At 31.0% G+C, this 15,940-nt stretch overlaps 1 protein-coding gene across 1 annotated transcript in view; it reads right to left on the reverse strand.

Annotated features, from left to right (window-relative positions):
• LOC145254791 (DNA-binding protein SMUBP-2-like) overlaps positions 1 to 15,940 on the reverse strand; it is a 67,766-nt gene that overhangs the window by 34,408 nt on the left and 17,418 nt on the right. Inside the window, exons 4-5 of the mRNA XM_080113581.1 lie at positions 13,403 to 13,503; positions 6,070 to 6,230 (exon numbers count right to left, since the gene is read on the reverse strand). Coding sequence (XP_079969707.1) covers positions 6,070 to 6,230; positions 13,403 to 13,503 — 262 coding nt within the window. The remainder of the gene's footprint in view (positions 1 to 6,069; positions 6,231 to 13,402; positions 13,504 to 15,940) is intronic.

Below are 15,940 nucleotides of genomic sequence, written 5' to 3' on the forward strand. Positions count from 1 at the left end.
AGTTACTTAATGAAGTTAAAATAACATTAGTGTAGAACATTTTAAGAATAAACTAAATAACGTATTATTTGGATTCATCGGACTACTGCTCTCATCTTGAGCATCATTTTCACAACGTTTCGGTCGATCTAACCTCCGACCTTCTTCAGGTGTATCTTATCGAACTTGAGAATTTGGCCTGAATTTCGAATGGAACGTTTTATTTACTTCATGGGAGTAGAATGCTCACGTTTCATCACTGGATAGAGGTTCTAAGTAATTTGCAATTGTATTTTGGTCGCCCACACTGAGAATTGAACCTTCAACATTCAGGAAGTCACTTTCACAATTGATTTTTCCAAATACCACTGCGCCACAGCTCCTTGTGGACAGTTCTAGTACAAATTTTAGGAGCCTTAAACCTATTTTATTCCTAGTTGTAAATATCATTATTTTATTACTGATTATTATTACTACTTATATATTATTGTTTATTTATTGTGTACTGTATATGTTATTTATTGTGTACTGTATATGTTATTTATTGTGTACTGTATATGTTATTTATTGTGTACTGTATATGTTATTGTTTATTTATTGTGTACTGTATATGTTATTGCTTATTTATTGTGTACTGTATATATTATTGTTTATTTATTGTGTACTGTATATGTTATTGTTTATTTATAGTGTACTGTATATGCTTTGCCTATTTATTGTGTACTGTATATGTTATTGTTTATTTATTGTGTACTGTATATGTTATTGTTTATTTATTGTGTACTGTCTATATTATTGCTTATTTATTGTGTACTGTATATGTTATTGTTTATTTATTGTGTACTGTATATGTTACTGTTTATTTATTGTGTACTGTATATGTCATTGCTTATTTATTGTGTACTGTATATGTCATTGCTTATTTATTGTGTACTGTATATGTTATTGCTTATTTATTGTGTACTGTATATGTTACCGTTTATTTATTGTGTACTGTATATGTTATTGCTTATTTATTGTGTACTGTATATGTTACCGCTTATTTATTGTGTACTGTATATGTTACCGTTTATTTATTGTGTACTGTATATGTTACCGTTTATTTATTGTGTACTGTATATGTTATTGTTTATTTATTGTGTACTGTATATGTTATTGCTTATTTATTGTGTACTGTATATGTTACCGTTTATTTATTGTGTACTGTATATGTTACCGTTTATTTATTGTGTACTGTATATGTTATTGCTTATTTATTGTGTACTGTATATGTTACTGCTTATTTATTGTGTACTGTATATGTTATTGCTTATTTATTGTGTACTGTATATGTTACTGCTTATTTATTGTGTACTGTATATGTTACTGCTTATTTATTGTGTACTGTATATGTTACTGCTTATTTATTGTGTACTGTATATGTTATTGCTTATTTATTGTGTACTGTATATGTTACTGCTTATTTATTGTGTACTGTATATGTTATTGCTTATTTATTGTGTACTGTATATGTTACCGTTTATTTATTGTGTACTGTATATGTTACCGTTTATTTATTGTGTACTGTATATGTTATTGCTTATTTATTGTGTACTGTATATGTTATTGCTTATTTATTGTGTACTGTATATGTTACCGTTTATTTATTGTGTACTGTATATGTTACCGTTTATTTATTGTGTACTGTATATGTTAATGCTTATTTATTGTGTACTGTATATGTTATTGCTTATTTATTGTGTACTGTATATGTTATTGCTTATTTATTGTGTACTGTATATGTTATTGCTTATTTATTGTGTACTGTATATGTTATTGCTTATTTAGTGTGTACTGTATATGTTATTGCTTATTTATTGTGTACTGTATATGTTATTGCTTATTTAGTGTGTACTGTATATGTTATTGCTTATTTATTGTGTACTGTATATGTTACCGTTTATTTATTGTGTACTGTATATGTTATTGCTTATTTATTGTGTACTGTAAATATTATTGCTTATTTATTGTGTACTGTATATGTTATTGCTTATTTATTGTGTACTGTATATGTTACTGCTTATTTATTGTGTACTGTATATGTTATTGCTTATTTATTGTGTACTGTATATGTTACCGTTTATTTATTGTGTACTGTATATGTTACCGTTTATTTATTGTGTACTGTATATGTTATTGCTTATTTATTGTGTACTGTATATGTTATTGCTTATTTATTGTGTACTGTATATGTTATTGCTTATTTATTGTGTACTGTATATGTTATTGCTTATTTATTGTGTACTGTATATGTTATTGCTTATTTATTGTGTACTGTATATGTTACCGTTTATTTATTGTGTACTGTATATGTTATTGCTTATTTATTGTGTACTGTATATGTTATTGCTTATTTATTGTGTACTGTATATGTTATTGCTTATTTATTGTGTACTGTATATGTTACCGTTTATTTATTGTGTACTGTATATGTTATTGCTTATTTATTGTGTACTGTAAATATTATTGCTTATTTATTGTGTACTGTATATGTTATTGCTTATTTATTGTGTACTGTATATGTTATCGCTTATTTATTGTGTACTGTATATGTTATTGCTTATTTATTGTGTACTGTATATGTTATTGCTTATTTATTGTGTACTGTAAATATTATTGCTTATTTATTGTGTACTGTAAATATTATTGCTTATTTATTGTGTACTGTAAATATTATTGCTTATTTATTGTGTACTGCATATGTTATTGTTTATTTATTGTGTACTGTATATGTTATTGTTTATTTATTGTGTACTGTATATGTTATTGTTTATTTATTGTGTACTGTATATGTTACCGTTTATTTATTGTGTACTGTATATGTTACCGTTTATTTATTGTGTACTGTATATGTTACTGCTTATTTATTGTGTACTGTATACGTTATTGCTTATTTATTGTGTACTGTATACGTTATTGCTTATTTATTGTGTACTGTATATGTTATTGCTTATTTATTGTGTACTGTATATGTTATTGTTTATTTATTGTGTACTGTATATGTTAATGCTTATTTATTGTGTACTGTATATGTTATTGCTTATTTATTGTGTACTGTATATGTTATTGCTTATTTATTGTGTACTGTATATGTTATTGCTTATTTATTGTGTACTGTATATGTTATTGCTTATTTATTGTGTACTGTATATGTTATTGCTTATTTATTGTGTACTGTATATGTTATTGTTTATTTATTGTGTACTGTATATGTTATTGCTTATTTATTGTGTACTGTATATGTTATTGCTTATTTATTGTGTACTGTATATGTTACTGTTTATTTATTGTGTACTGTATATGTTATTGCTTATTTATTGTGTACTGTATATGTTATTGCTTATTTATTGTGTACTGTATATGTTATTGCTTATTTATTGTGTACTGTATATGTTAATGCTTATTTATTGTGTACTGTATATGTTATTGCTTATTTATTGTGTACTGTATATGTTATTGCTTATTTATTGTGTACTGTATATGTTACTGCTTATTTATTGTGTACTGTATATGTTATTGTTTATTTATTGTGTACTGTATATGTTATTGCTTATTTATTGTGTACTGTATATATTATTGTTTATTTATTGTGTACTGTATATGTTATTGCTTATTTATTGTGTACTGTATATGTTAATGCTTATTTATTGTGTACTGTATATGTTATTGCTTATTTATTGTGTACTGTATATGTTATTGCTTATTTATTGTGTACTGTATATGTTATTGCTTATTTATTGTGTACTGTATATGTTATTGCTTATTTATTGTGTACTGTATATGTTAATGCTTATTTATTGTATACTGTATATGTTATTGTTTTTTTATTGTTTACTGTATATGTTAGCTAGTATTTATAATTACCGGTTTCCATATGTTAAATTCTATACTGGGTCTCTAATGATGGAGGTCTGAACAGAGCTGAAAGTGAGAAACAGACTAAATATCAAGGTCTCATGTAGGATATGAAAAGAAACTGGAATCTTAGAGAGATATCAATCATATCAGTTATTATAGGTGCCACAGGGTTTATGAAGAAGAACGGGAAGTCCTACCTAACTAATATTCCTGATGAACTACTTGCAAAAGAAATCCAGATAATTGCACTTAAGGGAACAGCGAGGATACTAAAAAGAGCGCTCGATTGGTTTCAATAAAATGCAGCTGGTTTGGCTGCCCCATACCCAGCATTACAATCTTCAAAGGAAAGAAAAACAAAAAAACTTAGTAGCAATTGATTGTTTCCCAGCATATACACGGTTTTTTTGAGTCATTTTACTTGCCACCATTCTTCTGTTTATAATTCAGAAACGTAAACTAAATGAATTTAGGGTGAAAGTGCACTTGAGGACTATCCGAAGACTTACCTTTAAGTTGATTACGAAGAGGTTAAAAATAAGAAAATGCCTTTCGGAATAAATACATCCAACCTCCCAGTGTTAAGAACGGCTTTCGGAATAAACACCGTTTGCAGGTTTGACAACCAGTGCACATTAACCGTCTTCGGGTGGTCCCCCCGTGCACTTTCACTGAATTTAAAAATAATAGTAAAAGAATTTATAGGAATATTTTAGAGGGTTTATCTGTTGAAATATTTAAAATTTTACTTCACTTAACTTAGTTTTCAGAAATCAATGGGTCCTTTCCTGGTGCCAATACTTGATTTCAATACGAGATACGTAGATGTCCACGTATTCAGTTAAAGTTCTTCTTTACCTCTCAAACATCGAGTCAGTAATGAAGTGAAGAACATTTCAGGACAAAAATTCATCTAGTCTGGTAGAGTATCTGCTATTAGCATTTTGAGACAACATTACTTGGACAAGGTGCACCATTTCTCATATGAGCCAGAGTGTAGCCATGGCAATGGGATCTTATTTTGGTTTTGAGTGCCAAATGTTTTTAATATTTAGTAAGAATGTTAGATATTGGCCAGGCAATACCTTTGTTCAGTCTATATAATGTTAACATGTACTTTTATTGCTGGCACAAAATATATACACATACTGACAGCGAAGTAAAAAAGTCACAACACAGCTGATCTCCAAAAATATTGTTTTTATTTCATTCTGACAATCAGCTTTTCTGTGATAAATTGTTATTTTTGTTTTGAAGTTTACTGAAAGGCATGGGGGTGTGTGGGTCAGACGGTTAGCTAGTGTTGAAGAAATGGTGACACGTGCCACAGCCATCTCTCTGAATGACATTTTTGTGTCTCTGTGACGATTTTATTTATAAATCACATTCTTTCCATTGGTCTCTCTAATATTTCCTGTGTCTATTGTCTCAACCATATCTGCTAAAATATTTCTGGGTCGAATTATGCATTCTGTTAGACAATAAAAGGAAATACCAAATTCTTAACATTTTTGAATTCATTTGTGTGTTTACAACATATTGAATGTTTTTCTTCCCGGTGTTGCCTGCCAATATCTAATAAGAATTTTTTTGTAGAGGGAAGTATCTTCATATCAGGTTATCCTGACAAATTTATGTACAGAAAGACTGAAGACACTCAATAATAATGTTAATAAGCATGAAGAGTTGGTCTATGCAGGCATTCAGCCATGTTTGATCGATGTATTAATATCAGGTTTTGCGAGATATTAATTTTTTTTTTATCGATTTTTGTTCAGTGTAACCTCTGGCCTTCTACAAGTGCATTTTTTAACCCATGAGAGTAGATTGATCTCATTCTGTCAGCCATGACAGGATAGAAGTGTTCATATGCCATTCTTAGTTATTAACACCTAAAGTAAAAATTGAACCTTTGACTCTCAAAATACTGTCACTCAGAACTGCTTGTTAATGTTTTTCAGTTTAAAATTTCATACAGATTCCTGAGTTTGACAAAGTTTTCAAGTTAGCGTAGAAAATTCCCAAGTTAAAAAAAAAAAAAAAAAAAAAAAAAATGCTCTTGAAGAAGGCTAAACTAAAATGTCATGAATATAATCTCCAAGATGAGAATAATTATCAATCCTCATCTGGAAATTTCCAAAACATTCAAAAAACAAAAATTTGGATAAACTTAGTTCTGTTAGTTAAAAAGACCTTTTGTTTTTGTTTGACAGCTTGCATGATAACTTCCACAACAGTTGTGGTCTTCCCAGTTCCTGGTGGGCCATGGATTATGGCAACATCTCTTTGGAATAAGGCAAATTCAACAGCTTTCTGTTGACACTCATTTAGATTTGTGTTGAAGAATTTGAGATCTAAAAAAAAAATAAAATAAAAAAAAAAAAAAAATAAAAACATTCATTTGTCAGTAATATTAAAAAAAACTTTTTTTTAACTGTTAGAAAAAAATGCAAGAAAATTAAAAACAATACATGTAATATTTTCTCTATTAACCCTTTCAACTCTGTACGGCCGATATATCAGCCCTAGCAACATAGCTAAATAGATGGCACTGCTGATATTTTGGCATGCAATAGTCTTCTATGGGAACCGCTCTGATTGGCTAATCCATGCCAATCAGATATTTTCTTATATTTCTGTCAACATCTGGCTTCCTGGTGCAATAGTATCTGTTTTGATTTCATAGTGTTTTCAATGTTTTTTGGTGAAATTTTTCTTGTTTTTTTTTTTGTTTTCTGTGCAACAAATCGAGGAAAGTGGCAGTAAAAATGGAATGATAACTATAGAGAGCGAATGGGATGGATTATGAGACAAAAGAAGACAGTCAGAGGTTGTAATCTGTAGTTTTGAGTAGAAGAGCTTGATCACGATGACCCCTTTCTTTTCTATGAAAACGTTGGACCAAGAAAGTGCTCCCGACCACTTAGCCACTCACCGGAGTACTTCTCTCTTCTATTTTCTCTTCAACTTGCCCTGTTCACAAATATATATTTTTTCTATACATCTAGATTTCTCACAATACCTATCAAAACGTTGTACCCCTATGTTATCAAATAATTTTGCTAATCACCTATTTTCTTTTTCGCTAATTATTGCTTAATTGGTTCAGGGTACAAAGGGTTAATAATGGAGATTTGGTATCTTTCTGAAGCCCAAACTATATTACTATCTTTTAATGCTCAATTAAGAGGGAAGAGATAGTGTAGTATCTGTTGTTTTTTCATAACACCAACCTGCCGGACATTACCATCTCATTTGGGGGGTTGGGAAGCAGTATGATATATATTCATTTGTCATGATACCATTCTCTCAGATATTAGCTTTTTTTTTTTTTTTTTTTAGGGATGGGGATATTATCATATGTTCTGTTGCCAGGAGATGATCTTTCTCCTTGAGAGTGAATATTAGTGTCATTTGTGATATATACTAGGAAAAATATGTAAGTGTTTTTGTCCGTTTACATACAAATTATAATGTGTGTGTATGTATATATATATATATATATATATATATATATATATTTTTTTTTACTCTTATTCACTCCAACAAGACACAGTGCCACTTGAATGTAAGGGGCTACTATTTTGGATTATATCTACAGGGACATTATGTAGGGAGCTGAGCAGTAAGATATATGTTCACATTACAATTGAATTTCTGCACATCAGTACAGTCAGATAAGCAAGAAACCGGACATATACACACACACACAGAGTAGAACCTCAGGATATGGTAGTCCTACGATACGTTTTTTTCAGGTTATGATGAGGAATACAATGTTTTTCTGGCTCCTAGTTACAGTATTTGCCCCGCCTTACGATGTTATTTATATACATGTGTAATATATAGTATACTGTATTTTGTTACTAATTTTTAATGCCATATCCCGGGGTTCTGCTGTATATATATATATATATATATATACATACACACACAGGCAATTCTTCTCATCAGAGGAATATATATAATAAAAATCTTGCAGTTAAAAAAATTTTTTTTCAAATTTTCAAAAGCCTTTTAAACCTGTAAGGAAAGTATACAAAATTTTAATCATTCGACAAGGAGTACAAATAAAACAAGAAAATCCTTATTCCATGGAGTTTCGAAGAATGCAGTTCTCATCAGAAGAGGTTCGCAAAATATACAATAAATTTTGTAGGTTAATGCATTAGAAGAAACAAATATGTAGTTTATCATATTTGCATAAAAAATGTGTGTGTAAGTGTAATGTGAACAGACATCTTGCTGCTCAACTTCCTACATAATTTCCCAAATAGTTACCGTATGTTGGTCAGTCATGCTCAAGTTTGGAATAATGCAAATACTATTGCAAACTTATGCATGACAGACTAATGAAAATGCCATTTTGATATTACAGACTAACAGACGAAGCTTTTTAACAAGACATTTGGACACATCTAAAATAAGATGCATTTGTTCAATCTGCAAAGTCTTTCAAAGTTGAATAAAGATGAACTGCCATCGAATGATACTATTATGGGATCTCTGTATTTGTGCTTAACTCAAAGAAAAAAAAAAAAAAACAATTTTCAAAAAAGATAACAATTATATGCTAATTATACTCTTTGTATGAACGTCCTTTCAGCCTAATTATTGGGTACAGAGCTGCCATTTAACACCATTTAGTATTTCCCTACTAACCTTGACCTAAGATGTCAAGATTGGTCTAGTTATTATACAAACGTTTAAACCAAACAAAGATGACACTCTGGAAAGTACAATTGATGTAGTTAAAATTAAACAAAATTATTTTATACCAATAATTTACTAATAGAATATTTTAGGCTCAGCATGGCAGGCAAATAGTTAGATTTATTGCTTAAATAATTAAATTTTTACTCAATGACTAGAGAGCTGGAAGCCGTAAAGTTTATGGTATAATTTACAAAAGTTACAATCAAACAAAACAATTCCATACATATTATTCAAACTCCTATTCTAATTTTGGTTGTTATTTTCACAAAGTTTCAGCTGATATAATCTCCAATGGATCTTTTGAAACTGGGGAATAATACGCAATTTTAAACTGAATCCTTTTTTACTCTTTTCACTCCAAACAAGGCATATTATCACTTTGAATGTAAGTGACTACTACTATTTGGGATTGCATCTAACGCGACTGTGGAGAGTTTAGCAGCAAGGTATCTATTCACATTACATTTAAACTTCTGCAGGTGAGTACAGTCAGAGGAGCAAGAAACAGGGAAGGAATTCTAATGTCTAACAGTCCAAGAGAAGAAAATATTAAAGTAGAAGGCTTTTTGGCATCTCAGAATTTCAACAGTGAAGAGGTGGGATTTTGCTGTTTGTCTGGAGTATGGATGACGAAAGGGTATGTGCTATGAGTTCATCACAGCACATTTCATTAAAGTACTTGTAAAACAGGCACAAGAATGCAACATTGCAGCGATGAGACAGAGGTTGGAGTTTAGCCGATAGTGCAGGACCTATTAGATTGGAGATTCTTTTTTTTTTTTGGATCCTGTCTAAAAGTGAGAGACTAGTGGTAGATGCACTAGTCCAGATGTGGCATCAATACTCCATACATGGGCGAATGGTGGTTTTGTCAAGTTATAGGATGCTCTTTGGTGGGAATAATTCTCTACCACAGTAGAAGGAGCCCACCTTCCTTGCAAATGTCTTCAATGAATGTGTTCCAAGTCATGTTGACTGTCAATGTTAGGCCGGGGAGTTTGAAACTGAGCTTTCAGACAGGGTGTTATTTGTCATGGCAATAGTTGGTTGAGAGGGTTTTTTTTTTTGTAGTTGTTGAAGGAAAGAAGCTTAGTCTTAGTAGCATCAAATGTTAACAACCATTTACGGCCCCATTCACCACTGACTTAAGATCATTTTCTACAGTTTCTGCCATTACCCTGAATATGTGTACATCCATTTTTCTCTATTTGTTCAAATTAGAGAAACTTATACAGAATTTCTAATTGAACCTTTTATTTAATCCACCATAGTAAATTGTTTTTTGTTTTCTTAGCCATGATCGGGTAGAAGTGCTAATTATTTCATGTTATTCTTAGTTGTCGCCTGGAATAAGGATTGAACCTTCAACATCCAAAAGACTGTTACTTAGAACTGATTGTTAATTAATGCCTTTAACTATTGCGGAACAAAAACAATCTAACTCGATTAATTAAATAAAGAGTTTAATTTTAAATTCTCTATCGGTTCTTGGGTGCTTCTATATTATAATAATGAAAAAATATTGAATTTCAAGTGAAACAAATGGCACCTACGTAATTATCAGGTATCAAATAGTAGTATATCCAAAAATTCTAAAAAATGATGAAATAAAAAAATAATTATTAATGAAGAAAGGAATTTGTAAAAAGTAAGCAAAATTATTATATTATGCTTACTTTAAAAAAAAAATAAAAAAAAAAGATAGTTGACAGGGGAGATAATTAAGTTTTTGCTTACATCATGTAATGAACATAATTATTCAAAATGTCGGACAAATTTCATTCCTCATCTAAACTTTATTGAAAACTTTTCATTAATAATTATTTTCCTACCTTATCGTTTTCTGTAATTTTTGAATATGTTACTATTTGCGACATGACAATTACGTAGGTACCATTTGTTTTACTTGAAATTAAATTTTTTTTTTTTTTATAATAATATAGAAGCACCAATTCCTAAGTACAACCTAAAGTTCCCAAAGGTTTAAAAAAAAATATACCTGCAAAATGTAGGTTACATCGGCCGAACCAAAACAAAAACCCAAGATGAGTATTTTACATAGCTCCACCCCAAAAATTGTTAGACACAAGATCAGGTGTGGTTTTTATAAGCTAGTTAACTAGAATTAGTGCATTGTGGCCTTAAAAAATGCCTTAGCAAACCCATTTATATTTTCAGGTGATTAACAATAAATGCCCTTTCAAAGAGGAGATAAAGCCTGTGAAAGTGAACCTTCTGAGACTAAAAAAAAACCATGCCATAACTAAATGAGCTTTTTTTTTTTCAAAAGCTGCAAAGGACCATTGTAGAGAGGATTTGGTTTCTGTTGGTTGAGATAAGGTCTGGATGATCATGTGCTGTTCTAAAAGGTTCCCCCCCCTCCCAGATTTTGCTTTTTCACCCTTTGAGAAAGGGTTAGTTTATTGCTAATTGCCTGAAGTGCCCTTATCTGAGAATGAAAACGGGGCTGGCCAGGCATTTTTCTTCAGGCTAGAGTGCTCTTTTTCTAGGACGTTAGCTTTTTCAAATTTCACTTTCCCGAACTTATGTCATATACTTTAATGTACAATTTACAAATGTTGATCCAAAGTGTTGTCTAGTATTTTATAACTGGTGGATTTTTTTTTTTTAATTGAAGGTTTGAACTGGAGAAAATGTTAAAAAAAATTAAATTATTATTTTGCATGAAATTATAATCTGTTTAGCTCATTGTTTTAGATAACAGTAGATTGCTGATAACATATTAATGTCCAGAAACTTGTTTTTAGCCAATCGTAAACTGGGGTTGTGCGAGATAGCAGAAGTGCACTTACCGTTTTGTATAAACATTTGTCAATGAGAAAGCCTGGGTGTGTACTGCATTTACTCAATTTATCAAAATTATTTCCAATGCAAAAAAAAAAAATAAATAAAAATAAAGGTTCTTTTTGCGTAACCATCTAACTACAGATGAAACAAGAACCCATCACTTCACTCTGAAGTCATATTAGCAGTCAGCTGAATAGACAACAGCAGCTGAAAACTGACCAAAGTAACCAAACATGCAAACATCAGCAGGCAAAGTTTTAGCCTCCGTATTTTGGGACATGTAAGGTATCTCGTTCATTGAATTAAGTTTGGAAAACAAGAATCATCAATAGTGAATATTATCTAGCAGTGTGTTACGATGCCTTCGTTCAGTCTCGAAAGACAAAAGATACCTCCCGTATGGGCAGCTGCGCATATAATTGTGAGGCAAGGGTTGCGCAATTTCCAACCACATCTCTCCTGAATCAGCAGTGTTTGAGTCCAGTGGCAAGGAGAAGTCCAGGACGACTAGAAACAATGCTGAAATAAGCGGAGAGTACATACAGCACCTGGAAGTCCCAAATGGTCACCCATCTGATACTGGCCAGGCTCATCGTTGCTTAACTTCGGTGATCCGACGGGAACCGGTGTGTCAAACATGATTATGCCGCAGTGTGTTTAAAGGGGGAAAAAAATGTTAAAAAAAAAAAAAAAAAAAAGCCACAAATATCTTTCACCAATACATTATATCCTAAGTCGGTCACAAAACTATATGAATTTCACTTCGAATTTCCTCTACACCCATGCTTTTCTCTACATCTGATCCCCCAGTGACTATTAGCTGTTTGCAGATCTAAAATAATAATAATAAAAGAAAGTTGCTTGGGGAAAGAGATTTGGTTCCGATGAAGAAGTGATATCAGAAGCAAAGACATATTTGAGGCCAAAAACGAATTGTTTTACAAAAAAAAGACATCAAATTTATATCAAAAGGCATAGAAAAGTGTTGGAATCTATCATCCTAGACAGAGACTAAGTTGATGAATAAAATCAAATTATGCTTAAAAGTTGTTTTATTAGTTGGGCCCAGAAATTATTGAGTGATAAGTTATCTCTATATAAATAAAATGAACTCATTTTTTCCCGTGGGATTTTGACCTTAATAGGATTAAAAATCAAGATATTTCATGCAAATATAATATGCACAAACGGCAGAACAATATCTGAGGTGTGTTATAGGCTTATTATTTCTCAAATTCCTCGATAATCTTAGATTTCTATACTTTTTCTGCTGAGAAGTCATGGCCAAAATCGGTTAAGATCAATGGAAGTGGTAAAATATTTTCTCTCTAATAAATTCCTCCTCCCCCTGCCACCACTTAACACCGTTTGGGGATCGTTCACAAGGAACAGTTGAGAAGAGAACACCGGTTTGGCTTCGTAGTTCTTTCATGTGAAGTTATTTAAAATCACTAAACTAAGTTGCAGTGCTCTGTGGCGTAGTGGTTAGCGTGCTGGACAATTCACATTATATTTTCACATTTGCGCCGACCTACCGTAGTCGGTTTTTTTTTTTTTTTTTTTCCCTAAACAACTGGAATGGACTTTTCTTGGTGGCCGAACTGTTAACGTTGCAGATGTTTTTTTTTTTTTTTGTTTTTTTTTTCACACTTTATTTTCCTACTTTTACTCATGACTCCGGGTTTGATCCTTCCTACTTACCTACCATAACATTTTTTAAAACTCCCCCCCCCCCCCGTCCCGGAAACAAACACTCGGGCAACGCCGGGTACCCCCGCTAGTAGGTAGATAATGAAGGAAGTGTAAAATTAGGATTTAGCAAATATTTTTATTTGAAAAAAAAAAAATTATTTCTTTATTACAAACCTCATATTTATTACATTTTTAGAATAAAAAATATTTTAATTTAGCTAAACCTGTGTTAATAATTAAAAAAAAAAAAAAAAAAATGGCAATTAAAAACCAGAATACTAAGAAAAAAAAAAAGTAATTTTATACAAACCTCGAGGGTCTTCAGGTGGGTAAAGGTCTTCTTCACCGAATAAAACATTTACAAGATGACAGGAGGCTCCTCGTTCAGCTTTATGAAGATTGGTCAATGCTCTGGGAGTAAAATGTGAAAACGCCAATAAGATTTTAAAAAACATTAACAAAGAATTGGGTTATAGTCAGCTAACGTACTCCCTAACTTCCAGCCTAGCTCTACCGGAAGCGATGACAAGGCAAATAAAGACTTTCACTTCAGTATTTCTATTGTGAAGCGATTTATTAAAATAAAATATAAGAAAAGGACATTATTGAAAAATATACAATAAAAATTAACAAAATCTATTATATAAAAGGAAAGTCATTTGTGTGTGTTAGTATGTCTACTAAAAACTTTTGTCAGCCGAATCTGACTGGGTCGAAACTGGTACTGGTTGAAAGAGCAATGCCTCAGATAAATAACATGTGAAAATTAGAAAAATATATTAATTCTATGGTGATCAACTGGACCATTTCTTGCAAAAAAGATTACTTTTTGCGTTACAATTTTCGCAAGTCACACAAACTGAAACTATGTTTAAAACGTTATTTTACAGTTGTCGTAGCCAGGACAGCTAGCGTGTTAGCCAGTAACTTTTTTTTCCCTTATTTACATTTTTCGCGTTCAAACCCAGCTGCTGTGGCTCTTTTTCTTTTCTTTTATTTTTTCAGTCACACAGGCACTCGCTATTTTGATTGAAAGAAAAGATGCTTTGATTCATTTACTTATTTTTCTTTTAAGGACGAGGGGTGGGGTCTGGAAAATAGCGATTTCTCTTCGTATCCTTTCTACCAAAATATCTGGTGGGAAGGTTGTTGTTTTTTCGGGCGATTCCGTTCTTTTGTAAGGCAATGATGTAGGCGCTCAATATCCTTAGTATAGCAGCTGTGCCCAAACTGAACGTCATGTTATATAGAGGAAAGCCATCTATGCGTTTGTGTGTGTGTATGTTTGTATGTCTGTTAAAAATTTTTTACAGCTGCATCCAACCGGGTCAAAACCGGTCCATCTGGAAGAACAATCCCTCGGATGCATAATATGTGAAAATTAGAAAAAAAAAATTAATTCTGTGGCAGTCAACTGGTTCACTTTTTGGAAGGGGGTCAGTTTTTGCATCGTTGTTTTTGCAAATGATGCACGCATAATTAATTAAAACTATGTTTAAAAATCTTATTTTCAATATATGATGTCATAAGCACTCGTGGTCCTGTGGGCTAAAGCATGGTTACCAAGAGTAAAGAAGGCCGATGCACATGATAGCGTGACGTCATTATCAGATCCACTTGTAGGTATATGGTCTAGGCTATCAGTAGTAGTTTCATCTAGTTTTCAGTTTGCTAACAGGGTTTATTCTTACATTGTGCCAAATTGCCGGGGAAATTATCCAAAAGGCCCCAAAGTACATATATTTTCTTTTCCTAAAGAGAAGAAGCAACTTTCAATTTGGATACGTACCATTAGAAGGGAAAATTTTATTCCAACCAAATTAAAAGTAATGTTATTTGTTAATAATTAAATGTGTATCTAATTAGAACTGTATTCAAGTACTTTCATAGCATTTGATAACATTGTTAATATAAATTAAAGAAACAATACTAGTTATTGCTAATACAGCAAATATGTTGATATTTTTAACTTTATTTTCTTATAAGGCTAAAAAGTCTATCAAGAAGGTTGAAAATTTAATTTTAGTTTTTAAAATTATAAACAAATAATTTTTACATGAGAATAATAATCAAAATGTCTTTTTAATAATAAATAAAACCTTTCATTGAGTATTTCCAAATATTTTAAAGTTCTCTATTTTTTTCCTAAAGTCGTTTTGAAAATTATTCACCACATGGCTATTAATGAAATTAGCTGTGACTGAACGTTATATATTAAAATTGATTGTTATTTTTAGAATTATAAACAAGTAATTTTTACATGAGAATATTTGTCAAAAATATATTTTTTTTAAATTTATTTACTTTCCTCCCCACGAAGGCACAGTTAGACACAAGGTCGGTTTTTAATGTGGGAAAATATAGCTCCCCAAAAGGGACAGTCTGAATAGGAACAAAAATAAAATTAAAATTGTCTCAGTCGTGAAGGACAAAACAAATGAAGTGTAGCATCAGAACAGATACTACACTGTGATTATTATTATAAATGTTTGTTTACTATCTTTTTTTAGATTTTAACAATAGTTTACATTATGGTATGAATGTTTTCTTTAATTATGTTTTTAGATATATGAACATCATTTTCGGCCTGAGGATGTAATAAAGGAGAAGTCAAGATTCGATGATAAAACATTGTGAAATAAACACGCAAGATGAGAACATTAGTCCGAATAATCTCTAAAAGTTCCAAAAAATAACATTCAACCCATGTGATTTTTCTCTAAATTAAATTAAAAAAATATTTCTGCACTAGTAACTTTTATTGTTTGTTTGTATTTAAATTATTTGTTTAATTTCAATTTTTTGTATTTTATCGTTTGTTTTCATTCTGAAAATTATTTATCGATGG

Source organism: Euprymna scolopes, chromosome 3, assembly GCF_053919585.1.
Source record: "Euprymna scolopes isolate OS-2025 chromosome 3, ASM5391958v1, whole genome shotgun sequence".
NCBI classification, from domain to species: Eukaryota; Metazoa; Mollusca; class Cephalopoda; order Sepiida; family Sepiolidae; genus Euprymna; species Euprymna scolopes.